This window comes from Phragmites australis, chromosome 14 (assembly GCF_958298935.1).
Source record: "Phragmites australis chromosome 14, lpPhrAust1.1, whole genome shotgun sequence".
Taxonomy (NCBI): Eukaryota; Viridiplantae; Streptophyta; class Magnoliopsida; order Poales; family Poaceae; genus Phragmites; species Phragmites australis.
The window spans coordinates 5,022,197-5,040,639 of record NC_084934.1 but is presented as its reverse complement, the minus strand read 5'-3'; the positions used below and the strand labels follow the sequence as shown (position 1 = coordinate 5,040,639).

Below are 18,443 nucleotides of genomic sequence, written 5' to 3'. Positions count from 1 at the left end.
TTGACGAGATCTACAACTTTGTAGTTAAAAACTTTTTCATTCGATATCATTTAGATATCTAAATAATCATTTAAAGTTTCAGACAGAAGATATTAGAATGATTGCATATGCTAATAGTATCACTAGTACTTTTGTGGTGAGATGTTAAATATATATCGCACGAGCTGAGAGGTTTCAGGTTCGAGTGTCATAAACCGCACGCGTGCGTATTTTACGCGAAAAATCGCATGACTTGTGACTTACGATAGCGCGGACGTGGGGTTCCTCGGGTGCATTTTTTTCAATTTTTTCGACCCCAAAAACATTGATTCGGCGCCCGACTATCACTACCGACTAAAGTCTTTAGCCGGCAGTGATAACCTCTTCACTTCCATTTCCCGAGCCGGCAGTGATAGTCGGGGACTGTCACTGCCCATTGCCCACTTCCGCCTCCAAAACCGGCAATGAAACTCCTTTATAGATTGGCAGTGAAGGAGTTTTTTTAAGTAGTGAATCTTCGTGTAAATAAAGTATTGAGGAATTTTGTGTTTTGTTGATTCCTACATTAACTTAATTGTGACCAACTTATCTTTCCTCACTATGTTATAGTTTATTAGTGACAAAAAAACTATTTCGCATTTATAGTGACGAATTATCGCGTTGTCATTGCATTTGTAATCAATGGAAAAATATAATGTGGTCACATGTAGTATTATTAGTAACCACACTTCTGTGACAAATTTTGGTGTCATCACTACTACATTTTTAAGTAGTAGCAAAATATTATGTTGTCTCATGGCAACCTAGTATTGACATTTTTTAGTGGCAGGTTATATTGATGTCACTATCTTATTCATAAATAATATCAAAATATTGTACCCTCACCATATATATTATCTATCCACCAGATTTAACCCTCTTATTCGGAGAAGGTAAAATATGTTGCAATTTACACATTAATCTGAGAAAAAAACATCTAACTATGAATGATGGTTGAACTGTTAATTTAATGGCGTATATCACTTACAGGCCCCACGTAGATTCTACAATTCTAGCAAATCCTGCAAAAAGACTCAATGTCAAATATATTACAACTCTTAATTAACTCATATATGAATAATTGTTTGTATTTAACTTTTTATCTTAAAAATCATAAAAGCAGGATTTGCTAGTAATAATTGTTATATATATATATATATATATATATATATATATATATATATATATATATATATCACTATTAGTTATGACTGAATTGGCAACGAAAAATGGGCAAGAGTGATCTTTTCTGTAGTAGTGGGACTAGCTCTTACGTTAAGCATATCCCAAAGACACGGTACTCTCTCTTTCAGTGGGTCCAAAACAAACTAGCCGACGTACTCTTGCTGTTGGATAACATAATATTTTTAGGATTAATTAATTCATAGATAAATCATGATCACAAACTCATAAATAAACAATTATATAGTATGAATATATCCTAGATATATATGTAACATGATCACACTTATCTCTCTAATATGCTCGATGACAAACAACGAATACTAAGCATGATAAACATGAGAAAATAAAAGATCTGATCACAATGAATGTATCGATCAATAGTGGGAGATGTAAATGCCCTCATGATGATGAAAATGACGTAGAGAAATAGATCATTAGAAGTTGCGTTGGGCGCTTTCAAAAACCTAATGCATCCTTCCCGGTGTAGAAAACCACGTGGTTGAGACGTGTCACAATCAAACTCTAATCAGCGTGATCCTCATATCTCAAAAGAAGGTCATGCCTGCGTAAGCTATTAGATCCGATTTCAGTAGACCATTCACATAGGTGACCTATGCCTTTGCCATGGCAACGGCTCGGCTAGGCAAGCAAGCGTGCTTCTATGTTCTTCTTATCCTCCCATCCAGGGCCAACATTGATCTTTCTTTTATACCTCCACTACTGATGTGGGACTTAAATAACTACATCCACCTTTCATATGGTGGACCTTTGAATAACCTTTTCAACACACACATATATATACATACACATACATATATAAATATACACACACAGACACACATATAGACATATATAATTGCTATTTAACTTCTAGCGTGTTAAATAAGTATTCAACATGCCACCCACCCTTGCAATCGGAAAAGCACTCCCGCAACCAGAGAAAGCACTCCCTCAACCGGAAAAAGCATTAGACTCCAATTCAACTAACCTTTTAAATAGCGGTTGCTTCATTCTCTCCCTTCTAAATCCCCATAAACCATTGCATATCTTCAAATCTAGTTTTGTAGCCAGTACCCGTGGGGGCGATTTGAGAAGGTCATGAATCTCACCGTCTCGCTGCGCTCACTCCCTGATGTTCACCAACAAGTCGAGATGTCGTCTATCTGTGCAAGTGCGGTTGCACATGCAAAATCTCCATCGACACCTCCGTTCATTGCTCACACATCTCCAGTCTCCATCGGTTCATTGCTCACACATATGTGATCTTTCATTTATATTATATTTATTTTATTGTTCTTTTATGTGTGTCCCAGATATGTTTTTTTTCTCCATAAACAAGTTAAATTAATAATCATAAAAATCCAAAAAAAAACTGTTCCATATGTTTAAAGTTTTGATATAGATCTCTACAATTGTGGTTTATGAGATGTTTCTAGAAGTTAGTAGATCATTTCCTATGGCTATGTTCGATTTGTAGGAATAAAATATGGATTAGGCTGTGGAGAGATGGCTGAGTGGTTTTTTTTGCATTAGGTTTTCACAAATTGTTGCATATGTGTGGCAGATGTTCCTAAAAAGATTCAAAATCATGCATTAGTTTCCTTTCAGAAATGTTACATTGAGAGATGTTCTTAAAGGTCTTTCAAAATGTTGAGTTAGGTTTTAAAAGATGTCGCGCTGATTAAGTCATTAAATAAAATCGTCTCCTGTTTCCATGTCGTCTCTGAGGCCAACTCCAAGAGAGTCGGCATCTGACTCCGGATCGGCATCCACGTCGGATGCCGGTCGCTGCACCCAACAAAACAACTCCAACAGAATCCGTATCAACCTCTACAGTGAAGTGGAGTCCCGCAAAAATTTTCTAGGCGACAGCAAATTTGGAGACGGATGGAGTCGGGCGCAACACTGATCGCCTTCCTCTTCCCCACCGCCCCGCCTTTCCCGCGAAAGGGTGGAGCTCGGGGAGGCTCAACCTCGACGAGGCACTCGCGCTGCACTACGCCGTGGGGAACTGCAGCCGGGAGGTCGTCAAGGCTCTGCTGGAGCTTGGCGCTGGTGACATCAACCACTCGGCGGGGCCCGCCGGGAAGACGCCACTTCACGTCGCGGCAGAGATGGTGTGCCCAGACATGGTCGCAGTGCTGCTCGACCACCACGCCGACCCCAACGTACGCACCGTCGACGGCGCGGATGCCATGAGACCCAGATCCAAAAGCTCCCATCAGCGTGGAGCCGCTGCTCGGGGGTCATCGCGGCGGAGGCCGCGGCGCACACGTCATCGCCCTCATCGTCGCCATGGAGCAGCTCATCCTCCTGCGACGAGGCCGGCTGTCGGAGGGTGAACTCCTCAAGCAGGGATCTGGAGGGACCCCCTTTGAGATTCGGCCGGGGGGTGATTCTGAATATGTTTTGCGGGTGAAATAAATGGGTGTAAATACGATGCAGGTGGAATGGAATGATCATATGCAGAAAGGAGTAAATGCTCAGGAGGTTTTTAGACAAGTTCGGGCCGCACTGAGCGTAACACACTACTCCTGTGTGTATGCTATAAATACTCTGAGAATGTCTCTCAGAGGTTCTGCTGGGTTACAAGAATATTTGTCTAGTCTAGAGCTTCGGGCTCCTTGTTCTTCGGTGCTCGTCCGGCTTGTCGTGGGCTCGAGCTGATCTGAAGTCCTAGCTATTGTCCTCTAACTTCACCTGTCTTCTTCGGGGAGCCCGCCCCGCCTTAAGTACCCGCCGGGGCGGTAGCGTGCCTAGAAAGGGAGGGCGCGAGTTCCGAGGTGCCATAAATGGAAAGCAACCATCATGGGCTGCTGCGCGAAGTGACAGGGAGGGTTAAAAACACGCCCCCATCCGGTCTTGTTCGTCATCATGCCGTTCTTCAATGGGTACCGTGGGGAGGGCCCACCGAGCAGCCACTGAGCAGCCCGGCGTGCCCGCTCGGTCAGAGCGAGTCTGACACAGCAGGGCGGCAGGCGGGGCGCCTTGGGCTTCGCGATGTTATCACGAGGCGCGCCGGATGTCCCGCGATGGGACCCGTGCATTAAATGTTTTCACGCCTCCCTGCCAGGCCGTGGCAGGGACTGACAGCACGAGTGGGGGAACAGTTGGAGGTGACAAGCCACGCGCCCTCTTAAATGCAGCATCGGGCCTTTCACCGATTGACACCTCACCGCTGAACCTCTGTGGGGGCCACCGGCAAAGGACTTCTTAAGCCCTCGGGGAACCGAGTGCTCGGGGGCCACTATTCACAACCCCGAGCGCTCTCTCCCGGATATGCCCTTTCTTGATCCTCAGGGAACCGAGTGCTCGGGAGCCACTATTCATGGCCCCGAGCACTCTCTCCCGAAACTAACTTCCCTTGGGTCCTCAGGGGATTCGGGTGCTCGGGGGCCACTGTTCGCAATTTCGAGTACCCTCTTCCCGGTACTTGGCTTTTCCGGTCGTCGGGGGACTTGAGTGCTCGGGGGCTACTGTTCGCAGCCCCGAGCACCATCTTCCCGGTACTTAGCTTTTCTGGTCGTCGGGGGACTTGAGTGCTCAAAGGCCACTGTTCGCAGTCCCAAGCACTCTCTTCCCGGCACTTGGTCTTCTTGGGTCATCGGGGAACTCGAGTACTCGGGGACCACTGTTCATGGCTCCGAGCACCCTCTCCCGGGACTTAGCCTTCTCGCACCTCGGGGAGATAATCCTCGCGAGAGGGCGCCACGTGGTAAACTGCTGATCTGGGCTCGGGACTCGGGGACCCCTGGTTTCCGTGTCACTGACACCGGCCATGGAGCAGCTCGCCATGGATCGACGGTGGAGCTGCACAAGTGCGCGGTCATCGAGCTCGAGCCACCGCGTCCCGTGTACGCCATGGAGGTCGCCATGGGGAGGCTGCTGCTCGGCGAGGCTGGCGGCGTGCGCGTGTGCCTGCTGCGGAGTTTGATGAAGGGTGGGAAGGAGAGGGAGGGGAGGAAGGAAGGTGCTGGCGGTGGAGTGAACGAAGATGGGGAGGGAGGGGGCGGCGGAGTGAACGAAGATGGGAAGGGAGGGGATCGGAAAGAGATAGTTCGCGGTGGAGAGTGAATGGAGCGGTTAAAGGAAAATAATTTAATATAGGAGAGATAAAATAGAGTTGATTTATAAGTATCTGTTGGAGATGATTGAAAAAGATAGTGCTGTAATAGTGATAGTAAATACTATAATAATACTATAGAGTATGAAATTTTGTGGCAACTAATGGCCCGACACCGCTTCCCGCACATCTACCGTGTGGTTGTGGAATCTTCCGCCAGTCTTTTGGAGATGGACCGAGCCCTCTCTGCATGCTTTGCCTGCACGGCGGCCTGGGCGTCCACGTCGATGGCGACGCAATCACCCAGCTCGGTACTGAGAACGCGGCGGCCTCATATCTCTACTCGGCGGCCTGGGCGTCCACGTCGACGGCGACGCAATCAATCACCCAGCTCTCCTGCTGTCACCCCTGCAGCTCAATCAGTCCAGCCTACGGCCGTGAATCGCCCCGCCGACGTGGCCCCCTCCGCCGCCGCCACTACCAAGCTCGTCACGGGCTGGCTAGCCACCTCCCCTCCCCCTATAAAGCTGCCACCTCACTCGAAACCAACCACCACGGCACAAGAGAAGCAAGCAACACAGCGACCCACTTCCTGCTACGACTCGACTACTCGATCTCTATCTACTTCACCCGTGCACGTAAACTCCAATGGCGACCACGGTGATGGCCTCCATGAGCTCCCCTGCCTTTGCCACCGGCGTGAGTGCCGGCCGCTTCCCCGCCCAGCTTCCGGCTGCCGGGCTCGCGCCGCGCCGTCGCGCCCTGGTCGTCAGGGCCCAGAGCAAGGTGAGAATCCACTGATCATTCACGTACGTATCGAGATTGTTAATTAACAATCCCTTATGGGCCATGCAGTAAAATTATTCGCATTAACTATGATTAGCACTAACAATACCTTGTGCATGCGTATCTGCAGCCGGAAATGAATTCAACGGAGGAGATGAGCGCCAAGCCGAAGGCGAGCCCCGGCCTCTGGGACGCGCTGGCGTTCAGCGGCCCCGCCCCCGAGCGGATCAACGGTCGCCTCGCCATGGTCGGCTTCGTGTCCGCGCTCGCCGTCGAGGCGTCGCGCGGGGACGGCCTCCTCTCGCAGGCCGGCAGCAGCTCCGGGCTGACGTGGTTCGCGTACACGGTCGTGGCGCTGTCCGTGGCGTCGCTGGTGCCGCTGCTCCAAGGGGAGAGCGCTGAGGGCAGGAGCGGCGGCTTTATGACAGCTGACGCCGAGCTCTGGAACGGGCGCTTCGCCATGCTCGGGCTCGTCGCGCTCGCCGTCACCGAGTACCTCACCGGCGCGCCGTTCATCAACGCGTAGATATGTCGTACACGTGTACGTGTACGTAGCTTTTGGTAGGCTGTTGTAACTAACTGTATACAGTAGCTTCCGTACGTACATGTAGAGGAGGTAGTATACAAATTTTACCGTACGTGTCCGTGCAAAATCGGCATGCGAATTTTTTGCGTGAAATTTACGGGTTAAAGTTGAAATGAACTTTCCTCGTGACATGGAAGCTGGCTTTGTGCTTCGTATTTCGTATTGGACTTCACAACAATTACTTTTTCGAAACGAAGACTTCACAACAATTAATTACGTACGTACTTCCCATGGAAAGCTCCAACTGCTTGGTAGACCATTTTTGTGTTGGCTCTGCAGTTGGTGAGATCTACGAATTTCGTGTCGGGGGCATGCCACAGACCAATCAATATGAGAGAACAGTAGAGAAAAATTAAGGCAAAGTAGTATATTGTAAGGCTACAAACTAATGTAGTTGAATTTTGCGAGATTTAGCCCTTGTCCACCTTTATTTATTCAAGTCTCTCAACCTTTAATCACTGCTATAGAAATATATTTATACGTCAGTCCATCACTACCGATTTCTTACGAGCTGACAACGATAGAATATCACGATCCATTCGTATCAAGGACTAACACTAAAAAGCCATTCGAATAGAAGCGACCGTGAAACTTGATAATCATTGCTGGTTAGTGGCTAAAGTCGATAGTGATAGATAGTTGATGATAGTTTATTTTAAAAAAATCATAAGTTTTTCATACGACATCGGATGGGGACAAACTTTATATCAAAACTATAGTTCTCGACGAGATCTACAACTTTGTAGTTAAAAACTTTTTCATTTGATGTCATTTAGATATCGCAAGAATCATTTGAAGTTTCAGACAAAAGATATTAAAACGATTGCATATGCTAATAGTATCACTAGTAATTCTGTGGTGAGATGTTAAAAGACGTATCGCACGAGCTGAGAGGTTCCAGGTTCGAGTGGCATGAACCGCATGCGTGCGTATTTTGCGCGAAAAATCGCGTGACTTGTGACTTGCGATAGCGCGGGCGTGGGGTTCCTCAGGTGCATTTTTTTCAATTCTTTCTACTCCAAAAACATCGATTCCGCGCCCGACTATCATTGCCGGCTAAAACCTTTAGCTGACAGTGATAACCCCTTCACTTCCGATCCCCGAGACGGCAGTGATAGTCGGGGACTATCACTGCCCGTTGCCTACTACCGTCTCCAAAACCGGCAGTAAAACTCCTTTATAGGCCAGTAGTGAAGGAGTTTTTTTAAGGAGTGAATCTTTGTGTAAATAAAGTATTGAGGAATTTTGTGTTTCGTTGATTCCTACGTTAACTTAATTGTGACCAACTAATCTTTCCTCACTATGTTATAGTTTATTCGTGACAAAAATCTATTTCGCATTTATAGTGACGAATTATCGCGTTGAAATTGCATTTGTAATCAATGAAAAAATATAATGTGGTCACATGTAGTATTATTAGTAACCACACTTCTGTGACAAATTTTGGTGTCATCACTACTACATTTTTAATTAGTAGCAAAATATTATGTTGTCTCATGGCAACCTAGTATTGACATTTTTTAGTGGCAGGTTATATTGATGTCACTATCTTATTCATAAATAATATCAAAATATTGTACCCTCAGAATATATATTATCCATCCACCAGATTTAACCCTCTTATTCGGAGAAGGTAAAATATGTTGCAATTTACACATTAATCTGAGAAAAAAACATCTAACTATGAATGATGGTTGAACTGTTAATTTAATGGCGTATATCACTTACAGGCCCCACGTAGATTCTACAATTCTAGCAAATCCTGCAAAAAGACTCAATGTCAAATATATTACAACTCTTAATTAACTCATATATGAATAATTGTTTGTATTTAACTTTTTATCTTAAAAATCATAAAAGCAGGATTTGCTAGTAATAATTGTTTATATATATATATATATATATATATATATATATATCACTATTAGTTATGACTGAATTGGCAACGAAAAATGGGCAAGAGTGATCTTTTCTGTAGTAGTGGGACTAGCTCTTACGTTAAGCATATCCCAAAGACACGGTACTCTCTCTTTCAGTGGGTCCAAAACAAACTAGCCGACGTACTCTTGCTGTTGAATAACTTAGTATTTTAGGATTAATTAATTCATAGATAAATCATGATCACAAACTCATAAATAGAACAATTATATAGTATGAATATATCCTAGATAAATATGTAACATGATCACACATATCTCTCAATATGCTCGATGACAAAGAACGAATACTAAGTATGACAAATATGAGGAAATAAAAGACCTGATCACAATGAACATATCGATCAATAGTGGGAGATGTAAAGGCCCTCATAATGGTGAAGATGACGTAGAGAAATAGATCATTAGAAGTCGCCTTGAGCGCTTTCAAAAACCTAATGCATCCTTCCCGGTGTAGAAAACCACGTGGTTGAGACGTGCCACAATCAATCTCTAATTGGCATGATCCCCATATCTCAAAAGAAGGTCGTGCCTGCGCAAGCTATTGGATCCGATTTTAGCAGACCATTTTATAGCATCTAGGCCCCTAGGTAAGTGGTAAAAGTTTCGGTGATTAATGACAACCGTATCATTGTGACTAACATATGTGTTTTGAACGGTATCAAAGAAAAAGAAAAACTTAGTTCACAATGATGCTTTGATACTCTTGTCCTTTAAGCGCTTATATGGACGATCAAAGGACATGTGCATGAAGATTAAGGATCTTCTAGTTCTAAGTGTCACAAGGAGATGAAGGACACTTAGAGTAGTATAGGTTCTATTTCTTAACCGTACTATAAAGGGGGGGTTAAGAGTTGTAGCTTGACCTAGGTGAGTCTAGACATAGTTGATGCACACTTGTGACGTTCTAGAGCTAGGTAGCTCATACAAGCTTTTGGTTGAGTGTCCAAGATGTTAGAACTCAAGATTGTTTGAATTGGATGAATTCAGCGAAAATTCAACACACCGGATGATCCTCTGTATGAAGAGTGTACTCAACAGAGTTTATTTTGGTCGAGGACAGCAAAGTTCTTTAGCTTGGTCAGGTTGGTCCGACGCCAAAATTGTTGTCAGCACCGGAGCAATTTTCTAAGAGTTCTGAGTTGAAAAATTATTGAAGTCCACGCCGGATGGTCCGGCGTTCGAGTGGTGAGATCGCTGGAGCAATCTTTGCAGTGCAGTCTCGGCGTGATTCTATACACCGGATGGTCCGGCGTACTGAAGAGTATTCGTCGGAGTTTCTTTTACACAGAGAGAGTCGGCGTATATGCACCGGATGGTCCGGCGTATGGTCGGATAAACGCCGGATTATTTTATACAAAAAGGTTGCAAACGATCATCTGGCCGATTTTAATACACCGGATGATCCGGCGTTAGTCCGGATGAAACGCCGGAGCTTTAACGGCTAATGGAATAGTTAACGGCTATTCTGTCAGGGGTATTAGCACCGGATATTTCGGTATGGAGAGAGTTATTCGCACCGGACCTTCCGGCGTTAAGAAAAATTCTAGGTTGTTAGGCAACGGCTAATTTTTGATCCTTAGCCTATAATACCTACTCATTTGGTCTCATATAGGGCTCTTGCGACCCTGTAGCAGCTTATACACTTGGTGTGTCATTTAGAAGCAAGAGAGAGCACTTGTGTTAATTCCAAGTTCTTAGTTGAAGATTAAGGACATTTTTAGTGTTTGGAGAGTAACAAGTGTGCATCTAGCTATTGTCTAGGCTTGGTCTTTGTCAAGTGAAGCTTGAAGCTTGTTACTCTTGGTGGTTGGCAACACCTAGACGGTCTTGGTGATTGGAGGTGTTCTCGGTGAGCTCTTGGAAGACTTGTGGGAGCCCCGGGAAGAGATGATGTACTTGGTTTGATGCCCGCCAATCCGGAGATGGATAAGGGGCAATCAAGAAGGAGCACTTGAGTCTTGGTGACTCAAGGGGGAGCTACATCCTTGGTGTATGCTCCAACGAGGACTAGGGGGAAGTGCTACCTTCTCGAAACCTCGGGAAAAAATTGATGTTCTCTTCTCCAACTATTTACATTTCAACAATTTACTTTGAGTATCTTTGTTCTTGCAAGTCTTTCTTTACCGTTCTCTCTCTTAGTTATCTTGCTTGTTTAGTTGCCTTGTCCTAGTTTAAATCACGTAGTTGCATTTCCTTTTATATAGGCTAAGGTTGTTATTTGTTTTAGAAAGCGGTAGAAGTTTTAATTAGCGCCCAATTCACCCCCTCTCTTGGGCCATTCGATCCTTTCAATTGGTATCAGAGCCTCGTGCTCTTGATAGGCTTAAAATCCTAGAGAAATAGCCCCGGGGAGTGGAAGTAGCGTGCCAAGGTTCGAGGGAAAGAACTTTGCCTATTGGAAAGTTCGCATGGCGAGCTATCTTGAGGCTATTTCCCCCGAGTGTTGGCAAGCCACCTCTATTGGGTTTGGTCAATCTTTTACCGAACAAGAAGTTAGGTGGAATGCTAAGGCAAATAATGCTATATTTGAGGGAATTAGTGAAGAAGTTTTCTCTAGAGTTAGAAGCAAAGAATTCGCTCATGACATTTGGACCGCTCTTTGTGAAATTCATGAGGGTTCTAGGAGAATTCGTGAGGAAAGATATCATGTGCTTATGAATGCTCTTAATCAATTCAAGATGTTTCCAAATGAATTATGCAATGACATGTATTATCGTATGAACATGCTTGTGGAAGAAATCAATTCCCTTGAACTCACCCAATTATCCGATGGAGACATTATTCGTAGGATCTTGATAGTGCTTCTCAAGCCGCAATACAACATTGTCATCTCTCTTCTTCATGAAAGAGACATGAATGATATGACCATCACCGATGCCGTGGGAAAGATATGTATTCATGAGATATTCTTGTTTGGAGATCATGAGTTTTCATCCAAGAAAAACCTTGCTCTCAAAGCAAAGATGGTTGACAACAACAAGAAAAAGATGAAGCTTCCATCATCAAGTGAAAGCGATGAAGATGATGATAATGATGAAGATGATGATGATGACTCTGACACCGAGCTTGCTCTTCTCATGAGAAGAACCACAAGGATGATCTCTAAGTTTCAAAAGAAGGGCTACAACTATGATCCCTAGAAGAACAAATTTTGCTCAAAGAAATTTGACAAGTTCGGTGATGGAGACAAGAAGAAGTGCTACAATTGTGGTAACCTTGGCCACATATCATATGATTGCCGTCATCCCGACAAGAGAAACAAGAACAAGTCCAAGAAGTTTGATGCAATTGAGGATGAGGACAAGCACAAGAAGAAGGATCAAGACAAGAGGAAGAAGAAACTCTTCAACAAAAAGGGTGGAGGGCGCAAGGCCTACATTGTTGGTGAATGGGTCTCCGGTGAAAGCTCAAGTGATGATTCAAGTTATGATGAAGACAACAACTTCACAGGCCTCGCCATCGTCAATGATGATCCACCTCTACCTCCACCATCTATGTGCCTCATGGCAAAAGATAACAATAAGGTGAGTAGTGAGGAAGATGATAGTAGTGATGATGATGGTCTTTCTCCTAATGATCTATCTAAGCTAATGAATGACTATGCTACTATTATCAAAAGGCAAAAGGCTAAAATCAAGTCTCTTGAAAATGCTAATTCTATGCTTAGTTCTAGTCATGATGAGTTGCTTGCTAAATACAATAATGTGCTTAAGAAACATGATGAAGTAGTTGCATCTAGCAAGTCTCTTGAGGCTAGTAACTACGGGGCATTTCAGGATTTGCCACTTTTAACACCGAGTGGCAGGCAATTTGCCACCCGGGCCCAGTTTCATAGACTCAGGATGGCCCGCATGTCAATCTCAGCGGAAAATTTGCACCTGTTAAGGGTGGCAAATCCAGAAATTACCCAGTAACTACAAGCTAAAACTTGAGCATAATGGCTTGATATACAAACACCAAGAACTTGAGTATGCTTATGATGCCATTGATCGTAGCTTGAATGAATTGGTTGATATTGATGTTGTTAAGGTCAATGCATCTACCTCTTGTGATGACCTTCTTGATATACCATGCTCCTGTTCATGTGATGTTACATCATCCTCTAAGACTAACCATGTAAAGGAACAAGAGCTTGAGAGTGAGGTTGCAAGTCATATGTGGCCCGGTTGACTAAGGGGGAGTACAAGCACAAGAAAATTCTCATGAAGAATGCTTTATACTACAACAAGAGAGGACTTGGATGCTTCCCTAACCCGGTAAAAAGGGTCATTAAGACACCAGAGATCAAAAATTGTTTCATCAAGGAAGTTGGTTCATATTGCCAACATTGTCAAGTCACCAGACACCACACGAGGGAGTGTCCAATTCCTACTAAACCCCTTCCTATTTTGCCTTCTAAATACAAGTCCACGTTTAATGATCATCATTTTCTATTGCATAAGCTTAAAAATTGTAAAATCATGGTAAAATTCATTGGAACTCAAGCTAAGGGCAAGCTTCCTAGGCAACTTTGGGTGCCTAAATCTCTTGTGTCTCACATGAAAGGTACCAAACTTGGTTGGGTACCTAAACAAAAAGCTTGATCCCATGTGTGTAGGTGAACTACAAAGCAGGTGGAAAATATTGGGTGCTTGATAGCGGATGTACACAATATATGACCGGCAATGTAACGATGTTCACCTCTCTAGAAGATGAAGTGGGTGATCATGATAAAGTCACATTTGGTGATAACTCTAAGGCAAATGTGGTAGGTTTGGGTAAGATGGCTATCTCAAATGATCTCTCTATTTCTAATGTTCTTTTAGTAGAGTCGCTTAGCTTCAATTTGCTTTCTATAGCTCAACTATGTGATCTAGGCTTCACATGCTTATTTAGTGATGTTGATGTTGTCATAACTAGCAAGAAGCATAATGATCTAATCTTTAAAGGTTTTAGACATGGACATATCTATCTTGTGGATTTTTCCTAGCTTGACTACGTGCCTCTTCACCAAGACATCTATGGGTTGGCTTTGGCATCGTCGACTTCCACACATTGGGATGAGCCAACTCAAGAAGGTATTCAAGAATGGAATGGTGGTTGGTTTGAACGACGTGGTTTTTGAGAAGGACAAGTTGTGTAGTGCTTGCCAAGCGGGAAAACAAGTTACAAGTTCTCATCCATACAAGTCCATGATGTCTACATCAAGACCCTTAGAGCTTCTACATATGGACCTCTTCGGACCAACTACCTACAAAAGTCTTGGTGGTAATCTCTATTGTCTTGTCATTGTTGATGATTATACAAGATACACTTGGACTTTCTTTCTAGATGACAAGGGTAAGACCGTTGGGATCTTCAAGAAGTTCGCAAAGAGGGCTCAAAATGAGTTTGAGTCTACACTTGTGAAGATCCGGAGTGACAATAGCACGGAGTTTAAGAACACTCAAATTGAAGATTTTTGCGATAATAGTGGCATCAAGCATGAGTTTTCATCCACCTACACTCCTCAACAAAATAGCGTGGTGGAGAGGAAGAACAAGACCTTGATCACGCTTGCAAGAGCAATGTTGGATGAGTATGGTACGCCAGAGAAGTTTTAGGCGGAAGCAATCAACATGACGTGTCATGCATCTAATCGAGTGTACCTCCACCAACTATTGAAGAAGACGCCATACGAGCTTCTCATTGGGAGAAAACCCAATGTCTCCTACTTCCGGGTGTAAGTGCTTCATCTACAAGAAAAAGGAATGCCTAGGCAAGTTTGAAAAACGTTGTGATGTTGGTTTTCTTGTTGGCTATGCATCGAACTCCAAAACATATCGAGTATTCAACAATGCCACCGGTTTTGTTGAAGAAACTTGTGATGTGGAGTTTGATGAATCTAATGGCTCCCAAGGAGAAAGTATTTCTTGTGATGATATAGGTGATGAACCCTTGAGAGATACAATGAAGAATATGGCAATTGGGGATATCAAGCCTAAGGAGGAGGATGAAGATGTACCCTCTACTTCAATTCCGCACACCTCCATGGCACCCCAAGTTGATGAAAATGAGGACAAGGATGATCAACCACTTCCTTCACATGACGTCTATATCTCTCAAGAGGAAGCTCAAGCTCAAGCTCAAGATGTTGGACCACCACAAGATACACCTCAACAACCACAAGTGAAGCATACACAAATTTCCAAGGATCACCCGATTGACTTGATCATTGAGAGTCCATCTAGGGGAGTACAAACTCGCTCTTGTCAGTGTGCTTCATTTTGTGAACATTACTCATTTGTCTCTTGTTCGGAACCCACACATGTAGACGAGGCTCTCAAGGATCCGGATTGGGTGTTGGCAATGCAAGAAGAACTTAACAACTTCACCCGCAATGAGGTATGGATACTTGAAGAGAGGCCTCAAGAAAAGAATGTGATTGGAACCAAGTGGGTCTTCTGCAACAAGCAAGATGAACATGGTGTGGTGGTACGCAACAAGGCAAGACTTGTCGCACAAGGTTTTGCACAAGTTGAAGGTTTGAATTTTAGCGAAATATTCGCTCCCGTGGTAAGGCTTGAAGCCATCCGTATCCTTCTTGCATTTGCTTCACATCAGAACATTAAGCTTTATCAAATGGATGTGAAGATTGCATTCTTAAATAGCTTTATTAATGAACTCGTTTATGTTGATCAACCCCCCGGTTTCGAAGATCCTAGATATCCTAATCATGTTTATAGGTTGGTAAAGGCACTTTATGGACTCAAGCAAGCCCCACGAGCTTGGTATGAACGTCTACATGACTTCCTCATCAACCAAGGATTCAAGATCGGGAGAGTGGACACCACATTGTTCACAAAAATCATCGACAATGATCTTTTCTTGTGTCAAATTTATGTTGATGATATAATATTTGGTTCAACTAACAAAGAGTTTTGCAAGGAATTTGGTGACATGATGTCTAGGGAGTTCGAGATGTCGATGATTGACGAGCTAAACTACTTCTTTGGATTTCAAATCAAGCAATTGAAGGAAGGGACATTCATCCATCAAGAGAAGTACACGAGGGACATCCTCAAGGAGTTTAAGATGAATGATTGCAAGCCAATCAAGACCCCCATGCCTACAAATGGACATCTCGACTTGGATGAAATGGGTAAATCGATTGACCAAAAACTTTATCGTTCTATGATTGGGTCACTCCTTTACCTTACCGCATCTAGGCCCGATATTATGTTTAGTGTATGCATGTGCGCTCGCTTTCAAGCTAATCCTAAGGAATCACATCTTAGCGCGGTAAAAATAATCCTTAGATACCTAAAGCATACACCTAGCATAGGCTTGTGGTACCCGAAAGACGCTAGTTTCCTACTCCTGGGATACTCAGATTCGGACTTTGCCGGATGCCGTGTGGATCGCAAGAGTACTTCGGGTGGGTGCCACTTGCTAGGGCGATCCCTAGTCTCTTGGAGTTCTAAGAAGCAAAACTCGGTAGCCTTGTCCACAGCGGAAGCGGAATACATTGCCGCCGGAGCATGTTGTGCTCAAACCATCTATATGAAGCAAACCTTGTTAGACTTCGGTGTTCGTCTAGAGAAGGTTCCACTCCTTTGTGATAATGAAAGTGCCATAAAAATTGCTAACAATCCCGTTCAATATTCTCGCACAAAGCACATTGATATCCGTCATCACTTCCTAAGAGACCATGTGGCTAATAATGATATCTCTCTTAGTAGTGTTCGATCGGAAGATCAATTGGCGGATATCTTCACTAAACCTCTAGATGAAGCCACTTTTAGTAGATTGCGAAATGAACTAAATGTGATCGATGCTTCTAATGTCATGTGATGCCTTGTCATGTAGATGAAATTCATGATAGGAGCTTGTCTGACCTTCTCAAGATAGTGGTGAACGCGGGTTTTGCTTGAGATGGTGGTTCTCTAGTTTTTCTCAAGGCATGTTGTAGGGTTCACCATGAAGAAGCTTGAGAAGGGAAGTAATATGACAAGATAGATTAATTGTATGCCTCGCATTCACATGTCATATAATATGCACTCATGCTTACTTTCATGCATATGTCTTGCATTGCATAAGCATTGGCGGTAGAGAGATCACAAAGGAGAATATCACTCTTTGAGTTTGTTGTTCGTTCTTGATGTGAACATACAACTCTATAAGTGTGCTTAAATTGATATAAGTACTTAATGCCTATTGAGTCATGACCTAACAAATTTAAAGCCTTAATCTTTAAGTTCATAGGTAATGTGACTCAAACATTTCCTTTGGAATTTTCTCCCTCTTTCTTTGGTCCTTAGTTGCCTATTTTGAAAAATTATATATGGTAAAGCCTTTTGGCATATATTTGCAAATGAGTGTTTGAGAGGGTAAAGATTTCACTCAAACTGGTCCAAATATGTGTTTTTGTTGAGTGGTTATTTGAAATTTGGACGCAGTGAGAGATTTTAGTTCAGCTCAGTTTTTTTCTTTTCACCGAATGATCTGGCGTCTGCTCGAAGTCATCACCAGACCTTCCGGCCAGTTTAATGAAAATGAGCCCAAAAGGTCTGGCGTTCAATACATGCCTCAGAGGAACTTCCGGCGTGCAGAAGGTGTTTTTGGGCAGTATGGAGTGCTCTCTGGAAAGTTTGTTCCGGCGTTTATCCGGTGTTCAGTGCCCTCGTCACCGGACTATCCGGCGTTCACGACCTGGGTTGGATGCTCTCGGGAATTTTCGATCCGGTGTCTTTCCGGCGTTCAGTTCCTAAATCAGCGGACCTTCCGGCATTCACAAATTTGAGTGGGCCCTGCCTGTCATATGAGCGTTCGATTGGCCGGCTCTCCTCTGTTTTCTCCCTCGCCGCCGCTCGTACTCGCCGTCGAGCTGAGCTCCCACGCCGCCCTGAGCACCACCACCACCTCTCGTCGCCGATCACCACCTCCAGCACGTCGCCGCACCGCCCCCTCTCTCCACCGCAGCCCGTCGCCCTAGCGTTGTCACCGCCTTCCTCTTCCCGCCGCCGTGCTCCAGCGCCGCCGGCCATCGTCTCCGACGAGCTTCTCCCTCACCGCCGGCTTCTACATCTATTAATCAGTGGTGAGCACAAATTTCAATTGAAATTTCAAAAATGTGCAAAACCCTAGATCAATTCAATGCAAATTTGTCTAAATTTGTTCAAATTTCTTTCAAATCTTGATCAATCTAAGGCAAACTTTGTATCATTGGCTTCTATTCCCACTTATTGTCATGAATTGAGTACATGTTCATCGATTTGTGCTAAATTTGGTCAAATTCATGCAAATCCAAGCAAATTCATGCAAATCTCATCCATATTCATGCAAATCTGAGTCAAATTCTTGCAATTTGTGACAATTGACTTTCAATTATCATAAATTGAGGACATGTTCATAATTGTTGAGCTTCAATTGCTAAATTCGTCAAGTTCATCCAATATTGCCTTAAATTCATGCCTTTTTGATCAATTTGCTCAAATTCGGCTCAAATACTCTGCAAATTGATCAATTCCCTTGTGTCGTAATCCTTATCCTAGCATGTTTGTTGATTTTCACATATTTTACATGCTTAGGGTAAGTTTGGGTTTCTTTTCTTGAAAATTTCATAAACCCAATGCGTTTGCTCATCTCGTCATTATCTTTCATCTATTCAGATGGGTCGTAAGCGCACTGACAAGGGCAAGGGTAAGGTTGTTGAGAAGGCTAAGAGGACTCCGACTGAGAAGGAGTGGGAGAGAGCAAATGCAGCAGTGGATGCCTACAATAGGCAGCAGCAGGGGCAGGGGTTTGAGATCAGAGACACCGCTACTCCTGTGCGTCGATCCACCCGCTCCCATTCCGCTAGAGGGGTGAGCTCGACGCCTTCCGGCCAGTCAGGCAGCCAGAAGAG

At 44.0% G+C, this 18,443-nt stretch overlaps 1 protein-coding gene across 1 annotated transcript; it reads left to right on the top strand.

Moving 5' to 3' along the window:
* Positions 1 to 5,800: 5,800 nt before the first annotated feature.
* LOC133891726 (low molecular mass early light-inducible protein HV90, chloroplastic-like) lies at positions 5,801 to 6,793 on the top strand. Its single transcript, XM_062332464.1, has 2 exons — positions 5,801 to 6,052; positions 6,183 to 6,793. Exons 1-2 carry the CDS (start codon positions 5,915 to 5,917, stop codon positions 6,576 to 6,578), a joined length of 534 nt encoding a protein of 177 aa, XP_062188448.1. The 5' UTR covers positions 5,801 to 5,914; the 3' UTR covers positions 6,579 to 6,793.
* The last annotated feature ends 11,650 nt before the right edge of the window (positions 6,794 to 18,443 follow it).

Excerpts from the sequence above, each read along its gene's own strand:
- LOC133891726 (XM_062332464.1), top strand. The coding sequence starts at position 5,915 with ATGGCGACCACGGTGATGGCCTCCATGAGCTCCCCTGCCTTTGCCACC. Across the intron at positions 6,053-6,182 it reads TCGTCAGGGCCCAGAGCAAG|CCGGAAATGAATTCAACGGA; the intron begins GTGAGAATCCAC and ends GCGTATCTGCAG.